The sequence below is a fragment of the Motacilla alba genome, chromosome 3 (assembly GCF_015832195.1).
Source record: "Motacilla alba alba isolate MOTALB_02 chromosome 3, Motacilla_alba_V1.0_pri, whole genome shotgun sequence".
NCBI classification, from domain to species: Eukaryota; Metazoa; Chordata; class Aves; order Passeriformes; family Motacillidae; genus Motacilla; species Motacilla alba.
Genome location: NC_052018.1, coordinates 75,937,189 through 75,958,821, shown reverse-complemented (window position 1 = coordinate 75,958,821; position 21,633 = coordinate 75,937,189). Strand labels below are relative to the sequence as shown.

General features: G+C 37.2%; 1 protein-coding gene across 13 annotated transcripts in view; it reads left to right on the top strand.

Annotated features, from left to right (window-relative positions):
- QKI (QKI, KH domain containing RNA binding) overlaps window positions 1–21,633 on the top strand; it is a 153,858-nt gene that overhangs the window by 113,833 nt on the left and 18,392 nt on the right. For all 13 annotated transcript variants that reach the window (XR_005256171.1, XR_005256170.1, XM_038130609.1 and 10 more), the window contains one exon: window positions 19,478–19,565. Coding sequence is in view for 11 of the 13 variants with exons in the window: in XM_038130609.1 (XP_037986537.1) it covers window positions 19,478–19,565 (88 nt within the window). In the remaining 2 variants the exon portion in view is untranslated. The remainder of the gene's footprint in view (window positions 1–19,477; window positions 19,566–21,633) is intronic.

The following is a 21,633-nucleotide window of genomic DNA, read 5'->3' as shown; positions in this document are numbered from 1 at the left end:
TCTGTGTTTTTATCATCACAATGAGGCACAGGAGCTTCTTTCTATTTGTAAACTGCCAAATACAAGTGGATAGTACAGGCTTAAACCTGAAGAAAATTACCAGAAACCCCAAAATGAAAATCATTATATTAATCCTTATTAAAGTATTAGTAATAACACCAGGCAATAATTCTTATTTAAGTGGAGATGAGTGATATTTCTGTAGTTGAAATTTGATGTTGAACTGTTCTTGGGGTAGGATAGGGAGTGAGTGGCACTCATTTCTCTGTAGAATTTGTATGGAGCATTTGGGACCACACTGCATTTAATATGCATAGGCGGTGTCTCACATGTAATACACTAATATATTCACAGTGTATGTGCAGTGTAGGATGCACTGAATGTTCTACAGGCATATGAAAACTGTACCTAGAACATCAGTAGGCACTTAATTCAAAAAGTAATAGAGCTGGCAAGTATAATATATGGGCAGGCATAATTAATGCATCAGTATGGTTTTATCTCAAATGCTCCTTACATCTCAAATTAAAGTAGATTGTTAGATTGTTTGTTCCTCTTGTTTGGTTGTAGTCCTGACCATCCTTATAAACCACTGAATGAATTGCATGTAGAGGTCAGAGGAAGCAATATATGAGGGGTTTTTTGGATTGTTTTATTTGGGTTTTTTTGTTGTGTTTTGGTTTTGGGTTTGGTTGTTTTTTGGTTTGTTGGTTTGTTGTTTTTTTTTTTTTTTTTTTTGTGGTGGTAGTGTTGGTTGTTTAGTTGTTGTTTTGTTGTGGGTTTTTTTTTTGTTTCGGTTTTTTAGGTTTGGTTTTTGGTTTGGTTTTTTTTTATGTTGGTAGAAGTTGTAGAGTGCTTCACTAATTGGGCCAGATGGATCTAACTGCTTTGTTAGATGAGTCAGCCTACTTTTTAATGATGGTTTTAACAGTACGGCTGCATTTCATTAGAAATGTTTTGTGATTAAATTGTCTTTGGATTTCTTGTTTGCCATTGCATATAGGATTTTAGAACAAAATCTGCTCTTAAAATAAATACGCAGTTAGTTTAGAGTATCTCAGTAATTTTTTAAGTGAAAGCTTAACTTCTCAAATGTTAATGAATCAAACTAATGCACAATTTAAAGTCATTCTTTGAAAAAAACAAGTATGAGATGTTAGCTATTCACTTCAGATTAAAAGAGAAATCAGATGATATGTTTTGAAATTAAATGCACTATTTGACCTCTGACATTTTGAAAGTTGACTTCCTTCCCTTTTGAGTAACTTTCTTAGCATGTGTCTTACTTCTGCACATTCAGTTTTTTACTAGTTTTGTTAAGTTTTCATTTGGAAAAAGGAAGAAAAATTGTTGTAATGTTTACTGTAGGTGTTCTTGCTCCAAAAGAAATGGTGGTATAATCAAAGCAGACTAAAATTAATTTTTTGGGAGGACAGACCACCATCTTCATTTGTTGTAGAATGAGTTAAGCCACTGTTTCTGCTTTTCCAATACAGTGTTAGTCCAGAGACAGCAGATGTTTCTTTTCTTCAGCATTGAGCTGCTGTTTTCATTTCAGTGAAAGAGGGAACAGCTAGGGCAAAAGAGCAAGGGTGCAGTCATAAGTTTCCTTCACTTTTCTCGATTAAAAATGACGGGGGGGAAAAAAGGCTTTGCTACAAAATCCACACGTCCCCTTCTCAAAATAAATACTGCTGTAAAAGGGCCTGGGTGACTTTTTAAAAATTGGGACATTCTCATGACAGGCAGGCAGTGGCTCTTGCACATGGAGTATAATAACACAGTGCTCAGTAGCATTTTATATAGGTCCTGGAGCTGTAGTTTAGGCTGTTACATGCGGTACATAATGGCAATAGCAAGATTAATTAATTTCAGTTGAGAGGTGACTAAGTATCTTCAGTAGTCAACACGCTGAAGTTAGTGGTTCGGTTGTCTCCTTCGCTGTCATTCCGCTGGCTTTTTGCCTTCCTCAGTGTTTGTTCTGCATGACTTAGTGGATAGGAGATGCTTTGTCTTCGCAGCCTTGGAGCCTCTCTTGTAAGAAGCCGTAATGTGAGAGTACATCCCTTCCTGTGCACAAAGGTGTTGCTGCTGCTCTCTGCCGCGCAAACCATTTTAATCTGAATGGGGAATCTGTCTGGGGACCGAGTACAGTAATTAGCAGTCTCTTCAGAGTGTCAGAGCAGAATTACCATTGTAATGGTTTAGCAGGAGGATAAAAGGATTGAATTTGGGTCTGCCTTCCTGCCAAACTAAATGAGTTGCCATGGGAATTTTCAAATATAAGAGGCGTTTACTTAAAGCAATTTGGCGAGTTTGAATAAACTCATAAATTACGGGGTTTAGAGGAGAGATCCCTGCTTTCTCTGGCATGGGCTGAACAGCAAAGAAGGCTGTTAGAAAGCTGCTTACATTCTTAATGAGAATAAGTTGATCCATGCTCCCTTGCAGACTATCAGCTTATTAAGGCTAAACTGTTTCTGCTAAATACAGTACAGTAAGCACATTTTGAGACACATAGTTTGCAACAAATCCCCGAAGTAAAAAGCAACATCTGATTGCTCTAAACATAAATTGAATTTCCTTTGCTAGATTAGATCTATTTTCAAGTAATGCTATTAAAAATGGTTCTCTGTATTGTTTCAATAAACATTAACCTACTATTGATTTCAACTTTCCTCTGTGCATGTAATATTTATTACAACACTTGTCAGATCTGCTTCTGAAAGGGGAGGGAGGGCATTGAGGTTTCTTCGGAAAACAAATAAGGTCTTATGGCCCTTCAAACTGTTTTTTTTTCCTCGGGTCACATGTAAATGTTTTCCCAGCTCAGGCCTGCCTGCCTTCTCTCTAAAGGGAGTTGGGCTTTGACCCGCTGACTTCTTTGTCAGCACCGATGCTATTGAAATGTGAGAAGATGGACTTGGTGCTTTCACAAGTGCCGCAAGTGATGAACATCACTTATGCTTGTTTAACCTTCAGCTGTGCTCCAGAAGTCAGCTGTAGTAGGCTGGGGAAGAACTGATGGCCGGTGTTTTGGAAGCATGTGTTAATGTTCTCCCAGCCGCCCAGATCGGGTAACTTAAAGGAATAGGGAAGATTAGACGCGCCTGAATACTTTGACGCTAGCTTTAAAAGTGTATATCCAAGGACATGTCATATTTGAAACAGTATGCAGTATTTTCCCCAAAATAATTGATATCGGTTATATAGCTTAAGGCTTAAGTGTTGCCTTGTGATCCTTTCTAGTACATATCTCAAATCTTTACCCATCATAAATATTAAGATATGGAGGTGGAACTAATTAAAAAGAGAGCAGTACTGCCGTAATGGCAGTAATTGTAACTTTCGTTTAAAGCCATAAAAATACGGTTAGAACTCCTTGATATAATCTTACATCACTAGCAGGAATCCTGTAAATTAGCAGAGGAAAATAGTAAATTCGTGCTGGTGATTCAGTGGTTGAACAGCTGCTAAGTTCTAACAAATTCCTGAACTGTTACTAATGATGCAGCTGAAGCTGTTTGGTAGCCTCGGGGTACTGCTTCTGTGAAACTTTAGAAATATCTCCGAAGAAATTAGAAGAGAACAGGAGCAGCGTTTACTCTTACTAATACTCAAAATTTTGACTTTTCATTTAAAGTTACTTTGAAAAATACTGTCAGGGAATTGATTCCATCAGACTTATCCCCACCCCCATACTTTCTTATTTCTTAGATGAGTTACTGGAAGGCAAAATTTTATAATAAAGTATTTATAAATATTTACGATAAAAATATTAAGTGTTTGTGAAATGGCTTGAGAAACTGAAACTATGAAAACTTCTGCACTCTGTATAATAAGAGGGTTGCTAAATGATTAGAGGGCATTATTGGCATTAAAAACATACATAGAAAAGGCAGTGCTGCAGAGGACTCCTTGGGATACTGGGTTGAATTGAGTGCATCACGTAGGTCCTTAGTTCCAATACCTTTGAGAACCTCGGCAAATCAATGCTATTTACAGAAATCAGGTCGTAAAAAAATCTGGAAAAAAGTGGTATATATTGGTATTACAGTTTTCAGATTTCACACTCTGGGATTTTTTCTGCATTTTAGACTTTTAGCTCAATAGGTTGTGGGGCTTGATTGGGACCTATATCACATTTTGTGTGTTCTTCCTCTTCTCTCTGCTTGACTTGCAAAACTGAGGTGAAAATAAGTGGCAGTGGGAGTGCAGGAAAAGCTTAAACTGGTGGGATTTTTTGGCTAGGTCAGATGTTGAAATAGGGATATTTAAAGATTACTGATAACTGAATCTGGGCTACACAGTATGAATTTAGTTTTGCAATAGCTGTGGAAGAGGAAGGTAGGAATAGCTGCCTAGTATTTAACTTTTTTTTTTTTAATGAAGGATTTTCAAAACCTTAAACTTACTGATTGGTCACATCAGAAACATCCTTCTCCAGAGTTCATGAAAACATACATCAGGCAAGTTACCTGATAGAAGATGGATTTCATTTGAAGGATATTCTTTACTTCATGAGCAGTGTAGGAGAAACCTTATCATTTTACCATCTAAAAGAATGGCATACAGAAAACAAGTCTGGTTTAGGTAAAACTGAGATGGGCCTGCTTAGATCTGAATCTGCTTCCAGCTAAAGAATGTTCTCATGATTTGTGATGAGCCTGTTGTTTCATAATGAAAGCAAAAGTCCCCTTTCTGCTTCAATCCTGAATGAAGCTGCAGGCTAATTAATTTGTGGATGGAGGTCATAAAAAAACCACTAGATTTTTCTGTGAGGTGACTTTCTTTTCTAAGTGTTAGAAAAGTAACTCACAAATTTTCTGGGGTTTCTGGAGAGGTATATCACCTTGTTGAATGTCTCACCCAGCACCAGAGAACACAGAGAAAGTGTCAGGGGTATGCACACAGAAAAGGTGGGAATACCGTAACGGGAAAGAAGTGGGAAGCTATGCAAAGTACTTGTTCTCTGTGTTTAATTTGTTATATTTTGAGGGTTCTTGGCTCCCGCTGGTCCAGGAATCCAGAGAATCAAAGAAATGTACATGCTGCTAGACCAGTAGGGATAGCAGCTGTTTCTTCTCTGGGCACTCCCTGTTTTCTAATAACCTCTCTTGCAAGTATTTTTATCCAGTCTCCATTTAATTCTTCTTCTGCTGGGGCATTGTTACTTTTGCCTTTGATCTTCAGATTCCACAGTTTGTTTCCTTCTGCAGTTTTTTCACTTACTAACTTGTAAACTTTTGACAGCAGGTTCTTTGCATGTGTATTGTAGGTATCTGAACTCCAGGTCAGAAGTGTTTATATACTGTTATGCTAAAATTAACATTACATGCAGAGACATGAAAACAAAATGCATAATCTAAGCCATACAATTCTTGACTAAAGAAAATCAGCAGCTCTCACTTGGGGTAGTTCTATAGAAGAATGTAATATGGGAAAAGGAAAAAAATATCAATAAGGAAATTGATTTTTGTAGAGTCCTCATACTGTCAAACCCAGCATTGTTTTCAGTTTTTTAACAGGGAGCTTTATAAGTACTGGATGCACTATTTAACTGCTACAGATTTAAAGTTGCTGGTGTGAGGTGTAAGAATTGCCAGTTTAGGATGATGACGTTTTAAAAGGTTTGAAATTAGTTTTTTCAGTGCTTTTAGAAGGTGGATTGTAAATACCAAAGAAGTTCAATGATCTTTGCAAAATATGAATGTGTGTACTTCGAGTAGTAGGTAGATGGTTGAGATTGTAGCCACTTCTCATAGTTTCAAAGTAACCTAGAGGAGCGTGATCAGTACAGTTGGCCAAGAGAAGCTGTAATAGTATTTGTCCACTGAAGTTGGGCATCTAAAGAGAAGAAAGACAGAAAGGAGAATGATTCTAAGTGAAGAAATGGGCAAAAACTACTAAAAAATTGTAAGAGAATGAGGAACAAGAAAAATGAAATGGAGCATTTTAATATGAAAAAAAATTCTTTTAGTTGTCAGGTGGTGGTTTCCAGTTAGAAAAGAAGATTAAACTGCTGGGCTTCAGAATTACCAAGACTAAGACTCCCCATTCCACACAGAAATGAGTCAGTTGGCACACTGAGGTGTCAGCTCCCATCAGTCTCTCTTTCCCTTTCTGGTGAGTCTGCAGTGAGATCCTTCAGTTTTGTAACCTGGCAGAAAAATATACAGGTTAAAAAAAACCCAACTGTGTTGCCAGGTGAGCAGGTTGGCATAGTTCAGTCCTGGATCCAGTGATAGATACAGGAGAGCAGCAATAAGGAAAGAGTAGGACTGTGACCACCACTAGCTAAATTGGCTTAAAGTACCACAAGAATGCCAGTTGAGAGGCTTTTCACATCTTGAAAAATAATTTTTGACTTCTTTGACAGCAATGTAAAACCTCAGCCTAATCATCCTGAACTAATTTATAGCCTGGGAAAAAGTCTTAAGGATGGCATTTTAATTTTTTACGTTCTGGAATCGATTGTTGTATTTGCTAGGTAAACTTGTCTGAACTTGTTTCCTCTGAAATTATTTTCTTTAAGTTTTCTGTCTGATTGATTCCCATTCCATCCTCTGGTTTTTGAAGTCTTAGCTCTCTGAACTCAATCATGCACAGATGCACAGCAACTTACTTTTACACATTCTGGAAACAAAATTCCATTAATTTGCCCATTCATTTGAATTGCTTCAGAATTATATGCCTTGCTTTTCACACCTTTTGTACATTTGTTATTCTTATTTCCCTTGGCTAAAGGGAAATAAGAATAAGGGCTTCATTTGTCTCTTCCCATTAATGCTGAGTGAATGAATATTCTTCAGTTATTCTGAGTGTCCAAAAATCTGCATAATTTTTAGGTTTACTTCTTAATTTTTCAGCCACATCATGTAACTGAAAGCTTAAAATACACTTTTTCTGGGTTTGGATTTTCTTTTCCTTCTGTATTAGTTTTTACACAGATGAAGGGAGGTTTTTACTGCAAATGCTATGTATAAGAATATAGTCCATAAAATTAGAGACTGTGTGAATTTAGGTATTACTTTGAAATATTAATGAGATTCTAAGGCTCAGGAGATTAAGAGGCACTAAGGTGATTTGTCTTGTAGTAGAAAATGTATTTTAAGCTGCTTTTGCTTATGGTTGTGCACCTTGTCTACTACAATACAAAAGTATAATTCTGCAGTCTCTGAAAGAAAATTTAATTCTACATATTTCTAGCATCGAAGTCTAAATTTGTTTCTCCTAAAAACTGGATTAGAACAATAAATGTTCAGAGAACCAGAGTGTCTGAACAATATTCAAACAGAAAGATGTGCAGAATTGAGTCAGAAATCTAGAAATGGGACAGTGTTACTTGTTTAAGAGGACTCAAGGATCATTCAGAAAGCAGGTGGAAATCTTTTATCAATACAATACAGAGTGAAAGTGAAGGGCAAGGCACTGGTAGGGAATGTATAGGAAGAAATGAAGTTACCATGGGAACAGTTTGGTGTTTTTAGGGTGGATTTATTTTTTTAATACCAACATTGCTTGTTCTCTGCAAAGGTCCTACATTATGCATTTTGCATTTAAGGTTAGTTAGAAGCTACAGGGGAGATGCTGCATAGAAATATTGCAGGAGTATCCTGTCAAGAATGGTTTCCTGAGCATGACTTGACAGCATTGATCTAGGATGGCTCAGTGGCTGCAGTTTGTTTCAGCCACAGTTCAGGTACTCAGCTGCTTAAAAAATGAAAAAGGAAAACCATTAAATGAAGTTTTGGTCTAATATCCAGAGTCTGTAGCCAGCTGTTCAGGTGCAACACTATAAAACATGCAATGATCAGCAACAAAGAGAAGCACAGAGGTCTTGAATATTTCTGTCCCAGTATAGGCTTTAACTTGCAGTGAAATTTGATCAAATTTATACTGTGAGTCCTGCTAAATGGTTACTTTAGTGTCTGTGTCTGCTGAGGAGGCAGATTTTTAAATTAGTGTGTATGACAGTAGGGAAGAATGGTCAAATTAATTATTTAAGATAGGCCTGATACATACTTCTCTCATTCTAGGACAGAAGATTACACTTAAAGAACTTAATTGGCTTATCATAGAGGCTCAATTATTATATGGAAAAAAATTATAATGGTTTATTCTGGTAATGTAGGATTTTAGAAAAAAGAAGAGATTAAAAAATTCTGGTCAGTAATTTATTTGAGGATTTTCCAAATAGGTTAACTAGTCCTTTATTTTGGCAAGTCTCTAGTCAAGTACCTCATGATCCCAGTACCTTCTGAACAGAAGATGTTTGCTATGCCACAGTCTCATTTCTATATGTGAGCTGTCATAACCTATACTTGCTTGTGAGAGAGTTCTGAAACATGGCCCACATACAAAATTAGTAGACTTTATGTATGCATGGCATCTGAATAGCCTTGGGCAGGGGGTAGAAATATGTAGGTTTTACTGCAGATTTCAGAAAATACTTTTTATAAAAACCGTGGTTTTACTGGGGGGGGGGGGTGTCAGTTTGGGGTGGTTTTATTGTTCTTTGGGGTTTTTTCTTTGGTTGGGTTTTTTAAAATTTAACAAGCTTTAGGAAAGTTCTTTAACTGTGTTATAAACATAAATTTCTGAAATACAAACTCCTTTTGCAAATTGGTGGATAACAGAAAGGTATTTTAATTGCAACTTGGTATCTTTTATCGGAATGTAAAGGGTATTTTTTTTAAGCACTAGGAATACTTTCAAAACTAAATTTTTGTTACTGCTGATGTACTCTATTTTCAGTAATAAGTATTTGTAATCAGGTCTTAAAACCTGGCAGAATAAAATCTCATATACAAAATGGAATATCATAAGAAGCTGACTTCATATTAATATATTATGAAAAAGTAGGTGATTTTTATTTGTCAAAATTTGGATGAGAAATACTGATCCTAAGGTAGGTACGTGATTAATTCCCAAAGCCCAAAAGGTCAATATCTTCAAAAATGAAGTTGGTTTAATTTTCTTTGACACTTACTTCAGCTTCAGGTTCCATTTTTTTTTTTCCTAAGAACTATGATGAATAATTAAAACAAGAGTTGTGTATGTTTGAATTATTCTGGGTGATTGCACTGGAAAATTATGTGACTACATTAAAAAAAAAAAAAATTATCATCACTCTTGTTATTCTAGAGTAGGTAAGAGAAACTGCAGTATGTTGCATGATTTTCATGTTTTAGTAAGAATCCACTAATCTTTTGTAACTGAAGTTGTTAAGATTAAATGAATTGATTAAAAAATTAAAATCTATTGCATGTATATTTCTACGTAATATTTGCAGTTGTCAGAAGTATTGTTTGCAAATTGAGACTATCTTAAAAGGCTTTTAAAAATGTTTTTAAAGCTAAATTTTTTTATGTAGAAACAAAATGATGCAAACTGATAGGCGGAACTTCCGTGCTCAGCTCCTAAGTGACAGCATGAATAAATTTTCAGGGCTGTCAGGAGTCGAAAAGCTGCCTTCTGTCAGTTTGTGATCAAACCTGCGCTTTGCTGCCTGATGCTCTGAAGTGATGGACACCTCGCAGCACACACACACCTGTGGCTGCTGTGTGCAGCTCAGGCTCCTCGGGCAGCCTGCAGCAGCCAGAATGGCTCTGCCTTTCCTCCTGGAGCCAGGGAAGGTCACTGGCCATCCACGCCCTGCGGCAGCCACAGGTGAGGGCTGTGTCTGAAGGAGGAGGGAGCGCGATGCATGGTCAGGTGTGCCCAGCAGTGGTGTGGCTCCCTGGGGAAGAGGTGCTCCTCAATGCCCAGCAGTGGTGTGGCTCCCTGGGGAAGGAGTGCTCCTCAAAGGCCCTTTGTGCCGGTCCTTGCCGGTTCTTGCTGCTGTCAGTGGAAAACAAGGGTTGGCCGGGCTCTGAAAGCTGAAAAGAAGGCTCAGTAAATAGCAGGGAAAGCCTTTCCCTAGCAACACGTGGCCTTGAGCAGCCCAAGCCTTCAGACTGAAGGTTGTATGATTGACATATTTGTCAGTCATAGAGAGAATGCACACAATTAGTTTTTTCCCTTCCCTGTATTTTTAAGTTGTGTGAAAGTGGGTTTTAGCAGCCATACAAGAGGAGACTGCAATACCATCACCCTCTTCTTATGGACTTCATCAGCTCTGAGAGTTCAAGAGCGGAGAGGCATCTGTTGTGTTGTTGGAAGACCTAACTTCGATTTTTAAACTGTATTTAATCATTGGTATTGGAGTACCAGTAAAGTGCACATGGGACACACATGTGGTGTTAGATTCAACTCAGCTATGGGCTGCTTGTAGGCGATTGGAAATAATTGTGACCTTTTAGTTCTCACTAACTTTTTAGCAGCTGTAGAAAATTACTGCAAGTATATGCTCAGTGCGTATCTCCTTTTAAACTTCCAATATTCTGTTTTGTTAGTTAGATTAAACTTAAATCGGTTGAATTTTTGGGCATCTTAGGTTTAAAACAATACTGTTTCTCTAGATGGCAGCTTTTTGTAAAATTCTGAATGAGACAGCCATTACATGCCTCAACCTGAGAGGTTGTGTGTGTGCAGAAAACAGTCATTTTGAAAATAAAACCATTAATGCAAGTATTTTACAAAAGGGAGTGTAGGTGAAATGCAGAAACAATTTTTTATATCACATTTAGCTGTCATTATTTCTGTTGAAAATAAGAGCATAGCAGTAAGTGTGGCAATTGAAGAAGCTATTGGAAGACTACTGCTCCCTGCATACTAACATTTTACAACTGGAAAAGCCTAAACATTCATGGGTTTAGTCCATATTGTAATAAAGTAGTTTATTTTAATTAGGCAGTATTACATTTCCAGGACATCTCCTGCTGAAGATAAAAATGTCTTAGAAGTTACTACTGCAGCTTGAATTCCCATGTGGTAATGTGCAGCCCTGAATCCTGTGAGAGAAGATACCCTTGAAATTTCGACATGTGCTAATTTACAGCAACAGTCTTTGTGCTCCCTGTCACCAGCAGTTTGTTTTCTTCTGTTGCTCTAAAGAGAGAGGCTCCTCACATTCTTTCTTGGTTACTAAATTTGATACGAAATGTCATTTTTCTTTCTTTCTTTTTATTATTTCTGGGTGGGAACAGATTTGAAACATACTGGACATGTTTTCCATATGAAAACATGCAGTCATATCTCAATGCCATTTTGAAAATGAGAGGCTTTGTTTATGTAGTAAACCATTATCATAGCTGGAAATAAGACTATGTGGCATTGGGATCTCCTGAGTTTGCAACTAAAAACTAGTTTTGAAATCCTTAAATGGAGGTCTCCAGTCCCATCTTGACCCCCATGTCCCCACCCACGTCAGTATTTGAGTTAGGTGTCTTTGCAGTTCAGGGGAATTTACCGCTATTTTGAGTGTACAAACTCAAACTTTGAATAGAGACCTCCTAGGATGACAGAGGGAAAATAAATGTTACAGGTCAGGCCACACTTAACTGTAAATATTTTAATTAATCATTCCATTGATACATTTCTAACAACTGCCTCTAATTTGTACCTGTTAGAACAACCACCTGGATCATAGGTCCTTTTGTAACATTTATTAGTTAAATTGTTTTTATAATTTACTGGAAACTCAGGGTGGGTTAATGAATTTGTCCTGATAAAAGTGGAATGTGTCAACACTGTCTGAGTGTTCTGGCACTGTTCAGTCTGTTCCAAAGGCTACAGCTGGAATAAAGACCTGCATAATATAGGTTGTGTTTGCATTCTACTCTCTTCAGATTCCTAGGATGCTGATGGAGCTCAGGATGTTGCTGGTAGAGCCATATGTGGGAAATTTGTACGAGAGGCTTGCCCAGTACTGTCTCATTTGCTGTGCTTATAGTTTAACTGCTGTTTTCAGAATTGGACTAACCAGTGAGGAGGAATTTTGAATGTCTAGCATTCCAAAACTAGAAATACCAAAAGTGAAGTGTTCAGCTCTCAGCGTTTTAAGCTGGGCTGGCACATTGCTAAAAATAGGTCTAATGCTTTAGATTGCATAGATACCTTTAGATTGATAGGTATTTCATTTGAATCTTAATACAAATATCAGCAGATGTCTATGCTAGCAAATAAATCTGAATGCATCTCAGTATTATTCTACCTTTTAAAAACATTTTAGAATGTACTGTACATTTTTTTCATTTAGAATTTTTTGGGGTTTAGTGTGTTTAGTCATGAAAGATGCATTCCTGTTAGGGAGCTTTGTAAATTGCTGAAGCTCTCCAGTGTGGTGTATGGAGATTCTTATCACAGACTTTATTAAAAACATTAAAACAGACATGCAAGGAAAATAGGAATGATAATTTAAAAAAAAAAAAAAAAAAGAAAAATTGCAAAGCAAAAAACAAGTTCTGAAATTAAGTATTGTTGACGGTTTGATTTAACCTATCCAGGTGACCTTTTTATTTTCCTTCAAAGCCCAAAACCCTGTGATTTAAACATGAACCCATCACATCTGTCCTAAAGAAATGTTGACCTGTTAAGGTCAAGCAAAATTCCTCCCACCCCGTTATGCTACCAACTAGTATCTAGGGGGATATATGGTGAAGCAAACTTGTAAGTTCCACTGATGCTATATTTCAGTCTGGCTTGTAAAACACACTATCTGCCAATTTTCTGTACCTTATCTGTATTTTCTTTGTGCAGAAATGGAAAGTGGGGGAGGGAGGGCATTAGGACTCTCAAAAGTATTTACTGGTAAGCCAGGTATCGTGATTAAACAGGGATATGTCAGATAAGGTGATGGGGAGTGTAGAAAGATAGGCTGTCTTTTCCCCCTAGTGTATCTTTAACATTATGACCAATGAATTTGTCAAGTGAAACAGCACAAGTCTTCTTTGCATATCATTTGAACTGAGAGCTTGCTTTGAAGAAGATAAGCAGACTGTGTTGCCCAGAAGAAATAATGATGCTAATTTATCTTTGCCTGTCCTCACAGCCATAGCAGTATGTGTCAGTGTTGAAAATGAAATAGAGAAATAACTGAGCTATAGTTTTACCACCTGTTCAGTGCCACAGGATTGTTGACGTACAGGACTCTGAGAAATATGGCTGGTCTGGAGGTCTTTGTCGTTAAAGCATTTGGGAAAGTTTCCTCTAATATAAGAATAGGTGCCAAATTGTGACAGAAAAGACCTCTTTGACCAATTCCCCTCAAAACAAACAAAGCTGTGGTGTAGGATTTCTGCTTCATCACCCTCAGAAGTGTGTAATCAAGGATGAGAAAGTCTGTTGCGTATGATTACTAGCAACTTCTAACTATCAATATTTACATTCTGGGCATGGGAAACTTGAAGGTGTCTGCCAGATTTTTTTGAGGGAAAGGGAAGATGAGATGTTTTCTTTAATACTGAGTAATAGAGTAATTTACCAGAACCAAAAGCCTTTACAAAAGTAAAATCTAATCTCTTGCACTAGGTAACTGATTAATAGTTGAGGTACTCCCATTCAAAATCTTACAAAAAAAGCTCTTTTCTTTGTCTTTTACATCTAGTTTCTTGTCTAGGATATTGTTGCTATAGATACATCACTTTCAACAACTTAGATACCAAAAAAATGATCTTCCAAACATGGATTTTAAGTGTATATACTTCAGCTTCAAAAATTCCAATGTGTTTTAGCCTTTGTAGTATATTTTACAATATATTGATGCCTGAGATCTGGTTTTTTGTTTAATACATGTATGTCTGGGAATTTTTAGGATAATGTTTGTAAGGTTTTTTTGTTTGTAAATTATGAATGGAAGGGTTTTGTCCCTGAATGGAGACATTCATGTGTAAAGACTGTTTGACTGGAGCATGGTATGTTAGGAATACTTACTGATCTACAAGTGAATTGCAGTGGAAGATTTTTCTTTGTCAGGGAGATAAAAGCATTCTAGAGCCTGAGAATCCAGCCTGTGTCACAGTGCAAGCCTCCAAGCTGCAGCTGTTGGGCTGTAGAGCAGCTGGGGACTGCAGGAAGGCAGGGTGACAGACCCCTGAGGAGGAGCACTGCCTCCTGGATATGTAGGATAAGATCAATGCCAGTAAAATATTTCAGTGGTGCTATTGCATTTTACCAAAATTCCTATTACATTATTAAATAGTAGATGGCTTATACTATGTAGATACAGTATGCAGTCTAAAGAATAATTTAAGTCTTCATATTTAATGTGTATATTTCCAGGTGGTAGAAAAGTTATGTTTATTTTATGTGGCAATTTTAAATTACTTTTCTATTTGAGGAAGAGTTTTAAGTATTTATTCTTGTTCATTAGTATAGTGTTCTTCCATAACTGCTAAGTCCTCTGCCCTTCTGCTTGGAATGTATGAAAAATTATTTATTGCCTTACCTGCATTCTCAGAAGTACAGTGTGTTCTTAGAAGAAGTCTCTCTACTTGAAGCAAATGTGTAGAAGGGTGCATGGACATGGGCAAAATGTTTGGTAGCTGGAAGAGTTCTCTGCAAGGGTGGCGGGAAAGCTGCTGGTGAGAGCTGCTGTTTAACCAGCAGTGGTGTGGAGCAGGCAGAGAGGCAGCTCTGCTGGAGAGATTGCTGAGGTGCTTTGGAGGCAGGTGCTCTTTGGTGCTGCCATGCTGCTGGGGCCCCTGGTCATTCTTTCCATGAGCCTGGTGGGACAGGCCTGCTGAAGTTGGCAGGGGAAGACGGAGACTGGTTTTTGGCCCTTGTGTTCCTGGCTGATCTGGCTGTTAATTTTGCTTCGCCACCATTTTCTCTTCTCACTTTCTGCTCCTGCTCTGAGCCTGAAAGGACAGCCCTGGAACACCTTATAAAGAACTGGTCCTCAAAGCCAGATTTCGCTGCATTTTATCCAAAACGATAAAACTGTCTGCTGCCTTTCCTAGGGCTGGGCTCACTTCAGTTCATGAGAATTCAGCTGAAGTACCGGCATGTGACAGGATTGCAAAAATGTGATCCAAAATGCATGACATCTGGAAGCTAGACTGTCAGTGAAAGTCACTGACATCACCTAAATATGAGGATCTATTTCTTATTAATGTAGTGGAAAAAGAAGTGTATCTGTTACATTTTCCAAAGCAGTTACTTTAAAAGAAGATGGATCATTATATAGGGAAAGCACCTATGTTTGTAGAGATGTGTTGAAAGCCTTCCCTTCCAGCCCTGGTAATAATGAAAATCAGAGAGCATTTTGAGACTTACATGTGAGACACTGAGGCTCAAGAAGCTCTGTCAGAATAAAGTACCCCAGCTATGACACAAGTGAGTGGATTGTTTGGTTTCTGAATTACCTGAGCTGCAGCAATGCTCCTTTTGAGCCTGGCAGCAGTATGGCAGGACAGTGTGGCCACTGGCTGTCTCTGTAGGTCTAGTTTATGGATCTCTGCTCTGTCCTAAACATTGCATCTTGATCCTTCTTTTAAATACTATCTTTCTTTCCTTCTCTGCTGTAATTTGTTACAGGCTTCTCAGAGTTGACAGAATCTAACAGTCCACCTTTCACCTTTTAAAACTATTGTCATCCACTGAAGTCCTTCATTGACATAGCACAATGAAGGCATTTTACCTTTGGAGTCTGCATGCCTCTCTGTCTTCCAGCTGGATAACAAATGTATCTAGTGTTTGTATGTTTTGTGTATAAATAAGAAGATAAAGAAGATACTCCTCAGGGTACTGTATGCGCATGAGAATCAGAGACATTTCAGTACCTAAAAATAAAGAATTTTCTGGAGGTCTTGGGATATCTGGGGTTGAGGTATAGTTTGGACATTGATAATGAAAAGAATTCATTGGAGTGTTTTATGTAAGCTCCCCATTTCATGACATGAAACAAGCTCTTACTAATAGCAGTTATATAATAAACTGCATTCTTTTTTGTGAAAAATAGGGAAGACAGTTGTGGTTTTAACTGGGCATTTGTGTCAGCGCTGTCTGTTTATTTTGAAATTGTGTGTTTTAGGAAGTGTTTCCCGGAGACTTCATGTAGGTGGCACTTGTTGTGTTCTGAGCCTTGCAACTCTAATCCTACACTGACAAAGATTAGAAAGCAAGTTACTTAAAATGATAGTCCTCCCTGGCATTTGGTTTCCTTTAGGCCTATTTATTGCTAGCCCAGGTAGAGTTGAGCTACTGTGAGGAGTTACATACAGGCTTTGTGTTCACAGAACAGCACCCAGTGGTGTCTGTGCACAGTTGGCTTTGTTAGGATTTACTGCTTCCATTGCTTCCACATTTGTATTCAGTGAGCATTTGCAAGTAGTTGCTTACATTTAAAGAATTATGTTTCAAGATACCATTTAAGGCTTCTTTTTTTTAATCTGCATGTTATATTGTACATGATAAATGCAAGGAAAGCACTGGAGATTTAAGAGGATGAGAGGTTTGAGTCAATCACTTGAGCTTCAACTTAGTAATGCAAATCTGGTTTTAAGTGACCTTATTGATGTTTGCTCAAAGTAGCTTCCTTTTGGTACAAATGACTGAGCTTTGTTGCAGCTCTTGTACAGGTAATGTACTGTCCCTTTAGAGATTGCCTTTGTATCCCTGATGCAACCTCTCTTTGCTTTAACAGAGAGTGCCTGCAGGAATGCCTGGAGCTAAGATAGATCTCGTGTGCCTCATTTGATCATCTGTCAGCAAAGAAGTGAGAGGATAGGGCAGGGAAAAACATGTGCCCCTTGCTCTGACGCAGCTCTTGGAAATTTGAGGGGTTGGCTATTGGTGAAGGATGTGCAAGTGGAGGGATTGGTACCAGAGTGTGCAGGACACGACAGTGTGTCCCAAAGGGTCCTGCGCGCTTCTGTGGCTTCACCATGAGGAGAGGCGGCAAATGACTGTCCCGAGGGTAGGGTGCGAGGGGGTGGCAGGATTTTGGGCAGCACCGGTAGCGTGGGTGGTGGCAGCAGTGCTGCACACCCATGTCCTGCAGAGGTGGCATTGTGCAACAAACAGTGCCATCTTCTGGGAGGAGCCGGAACCGTGACCTTGGGGTCGGCATTACACGTGTTTTTCAAAGTGGTGGAATGGGTTTTTGTTGGGTTTTTCTTCTGTATCTAATAAATGCTTTAAAAATTAAAGCCCCGGAAGTCAGTGTTAATGTCTGGTAATACAAGTTCACTTCTTCCATCTCTGATTTTTTTTTACTGATACAGTTGTTGAAGGAACATTTTTAATTGTATTTTGGGTTTTTTTAAAAGAAGAAAAGTTTATCAACTGCTGAGCATAATCTAGGAAAGTAAATCTCAAAAATAAAATTAAGAACTTGGTCTGATTTGTTTAAGTCCGCTGTTACTTCCATAAACATATTTCATAAAGCCTTGTAATTGAAACATCTTTTCTAATAGAAAGTAGTAGTGACCTGTAGGAAAATGTTAAATTAAGAATGATTACTTGGACTTATATTTCTGTCTTAAAATTATCTATAAATAGTTATATTGGGAAATATTCACTGTGTTGCAAAATCTGGGATTAGGGTTGCTAAAATTATCCTAGCAAGTGGAGTGTAATATTCAGCATTTACTGAAAGTCATTAATGGCGTAGATCAATCTCCTGAAGGTCTTATTTGGAGGAAGTGTGCAATTTTAGTAACATTAATGGAACTATATGGGAGATGCAGCTGACATTGTGAGGAGGTTTTCTCGTTACACACTTTCAAATAAATAAATACATGAATGCAAACAAAAAGCAAATAAGAAAGTACAACTTACGGGGGACGGGAAAAGATTAATCAATGTGTCAAAAAATTTTTATTGCTAAAATAACCTTGATAAGCTATATCCAGAATGACGAGAATTTGTGAGCTCTGGATAGGGAAATAGATTTGGAATTGGTTTTATTGTGTCATGATTGCCTAGGTAATTTACCAGCAAAGATGCAATGGAAAAATAGTTTATTTAAAAAAGAAGATGAAGTTATTTTGCATGGAAATTATAAATCTCTTCTGTGTCATGTTAAGATTGCTAGAATTGGCATATTTTGTATTCCAAAGGGGCTATGGGGTCTGACATTTCTGCATGGTACAGTACTTAACTGTACAATTAATTTCTAGTCAAAATGGTAATTGAATGTGTATTTCCTTTTTTAGTATTAGTGTCAGCTTGCCCTGTCATACAATATTTAACATACAAAGAAAATGTCTAACTTTCAGTATATTCTGAATGTTTTCTGTGTGATAATCTTGGTGTTTATGCAAGTCCTCAGTATTACAGTTGGCAGTTTCAATTTCTGACATTTGAAAGGAATTCAGTGTTGACTCATCTTACCATGTTGATTTTGAGTACTTGATAAAAATCAATTGCTAAAAGTTCCCTTTGCAAGGGGTCATGGCCCTTGAGCATACCTCACAATAAGTACTGGATTGCTTAGATAAAATTTGAAAACTATTTTTGTCTTGGACTTTAGTAAATTACTAATTCATAGTTTGGGAGTAAAGTATGTATAGCAAGTTCATTAACTTGGAAAATACTGTTCCAAATACCTGGAAAAGATTGTGTTATTCAGTAAGTAAAAATGTAAGAAATCCAGTTTAGCAAAGGAAGAATGCGTTGCAGTTCACAGGAAAGCTGCCCTTCTGTGCATCCGACTTAAGAATTACAGCAGTGACATTCCATACAGGAGGCAAGGTGGTAACATTAAAGTAGATGTTGACCATCCCTCTTGGGTTTCCTATATCGTAATCACGTTTTCTGCTCGATAGAGTGTAGACTAACCAAATGGTAGAATTTTTGGAGTGACAGATCAGAAAATCTCAGGTCTTAAAAACGAAATCTTACTGTTAGAAATGTTTTCATTATTTACTGAAAAAGTGAGCATTGTTCTACTGAACACTACTTAATATTTATGCAACCTGCATAATATCAATGGAGTAGGTAACTTCGGGGAAGTAGTTTTTATTGAGGCAAAACCAAGAGTAATGTGTGCTGTGTAAATAGTAGTCATATCCTCATCAGAATACATCTACATGTGCCAGAATTAGGAATTCAGCCTCAGGGCAGTTGTCAATATCCTCTCTGGAAAGCTACTCAAAGATTGTTGTTTATTTTTTTGTTTGCCCCCCCCCCCCCCCCCCCCCTCCCCCCTCCAGCAGTCAGTATCGACTATAATGGAGCAAATTAAAATACACTGCAGTGCTTAAAATTTGTGATGGCTGTTCATCCTCTGGCCTAATAATACAATTTTTTTTAATATATCTTTAGGAGTACGTAAAAATGTATTGGAGAAAAATATTCCTTGAATGATTTCTACCAAATGCAACTTATGTTTAATCCTTAAATTTATAATTTATGTTATGAAACTTTTCCAAAACTCTTTTAAGGTATTTGTTAACAAGTCTTAATGATAGTCAACTGGCAGCTTCCACTTAATTTTATGGAAACGTTGACAAAGCTTGCTGCTTTTGTGACTAATGGTAAACAGGTATTTTGCTTGGTTAGAACTTGAATAATCTCATTCTAGGTCACTTAGATCTTGTGCACTAGTGAGTTCATAATCCTGACTTCCTTCCCATTTTTTCATACGCAGGCAGAAGGAGAAGACAGCCTTAAAAAGATGCAGCTGATGGAGCTTGCAATCCTGAATGGCACCTACAGAGATGCCAACATCAAATCACGTAAGCATGTCATGAGCTCAAGGGTCAATGCCATAGAAGTGTTTGCAGGCTTTGAATATTAAAGCTACCTTTGGAAAATGTACAGTGACAACTTATGTTGGAGAATGGAAGGCAGTAAGAACCCAACAAAACTGTAGGTAACTGTTGCAGAAGATTTTTGGGAGATAAGTTATGTGCGTTTGCGGGTTTTTTTAGCTTGTTTCTTGTCCCCATGAACAGTACATACGGGTTGAAATTTTTACAAATATATATATGGTATAAAAAACCTCAACCCTTAAGCTGGATTTTTCTATTTTACAGTCATTTTTTCCTTAAAGCACATAAAGGACAGTAGACTTCTTTGCATTTTTATTTTTAGAGATTTAATTTTAAAATGTTACAGATGTTCAGGATACTGTGAATACATTTTTCTGTATTATATTCCTTCCTTTCATCTTGCTTGCATGTGTACCCCCAATGTTATGTTTTACCAACAATTCATCAACTGATTTCACAGCTGAGTTCACACGGATCAGTGATGTAATGAGCCGTTTTTACGATTACTTCCATTACATTTGTGTGAAAATGCTTTTGCAAACGCATGTGTGCACAAGTTTACACTTGAAAATTAATTACACGCAGCTACTAATGAAAGCATATACCTATTATGTGTGATACAAATTATTTTCTTCAGTTGAAAATCTAATTTCTCCTCCCGAAAATATAGTTGCTGACACTGTTCAAAAGTCCATTTTTGCTGTAGTTGTGATACAGATGTCAAATGTAAGCACAGTTAAATCAGTCTTTTCACTAAGGACCTACTGATATTTGCAAATTTGTTTTTCCACACAGTCCCCATTTCAGTGTTGATTATGTTTAAAGGTTGGAATGCAGTTAGGTCAATTTGAGAGTGCTTACATCAGTGTAATTATTCTGATTTGAAAAGGGACATAAGCAAGGGCTTTTATAACTACAATGATAATGGTAAGTCTTTCAGCCCTAATGAACACTGATATTTAAATCTAGATCAGTTTTAAATATATGGTAGTCTCTAAATTATTGCAAATTTATGATTAAAATAGCTTTCAGAATAGCTTAAATTGATGCAAACTTTTGCACAGAATTTTTTTTTTTTTAATTTGAGCAATTTCTTTGTCTGGTCTGTTCCCATTGGTCTATTGTATCAGTGTAAGTGGGAAGATGGAATTTTTTATTTATTTTTTTGACTGGAGATTGCCACAGCATTTACTCATTATTTGATAAGACAGTTTCAGTCTTTGTGTTCGCATTTTACTGAAAAGCTGAAGATGTAGAAGCTGTACTGGTTTATTTCTGTTTAAGAAAGGAAGTATAAATATTTCGGCGCCATTTTTTAATTATCTGAGCATTTGTGTTTAAAAAATAAAAATAATTTAAATATGCACCAATCTCAAATCTGAAAAACTGTGCCACATTTCTCTTTTCAGGCCACCTGTAAGTAAATTAAATCAATGTAGATCAACAGTAGTGCATAGAAATACATGAATTATAACCTTTTAAGATTGACTGTTAGCGGCAGATGTGCTAGTGCTTAAGTTGTTCCTCTGGTGTGCCAACAGGCTTCAAATAACGCTTAATTGAATGTGCTAGCACCACTTCAGAAAACAAACAAAACCACCACAAACAAACAAAAACCCAAACCAAAATAGAAAAAGCACCTATTTTCTTTAACTTAAGCAAGGTGATGGTGAACTTCTAATACAAAGGAAGTACGTTACTTGGTGAAATTTTATATGGAAATAAAATTTGAGCCTATTTTATTCATGGTAGGGTAGGACAGGACCAATTCATGCTTCTAGGTCACCTTCAGCTTCACTGAACGTGGAAATGGGAATTGTGTATATGTTTGAATACAATTTTAAGACATACAAAAGCTCTAGACTCATCCAGCAGCTCTGCATAACTGAGTGTCTGTGGACTCTATAGATGCACTAAATTTTGTACTCTGTATTTGATTTTGATAGTATTTTCCTCGTATTTCCTGCATGCATCTCAGTCTCATGCAGTCTTGATAGCATAAATGAAGAAATGTGGTCTAAATGGAGCTTTC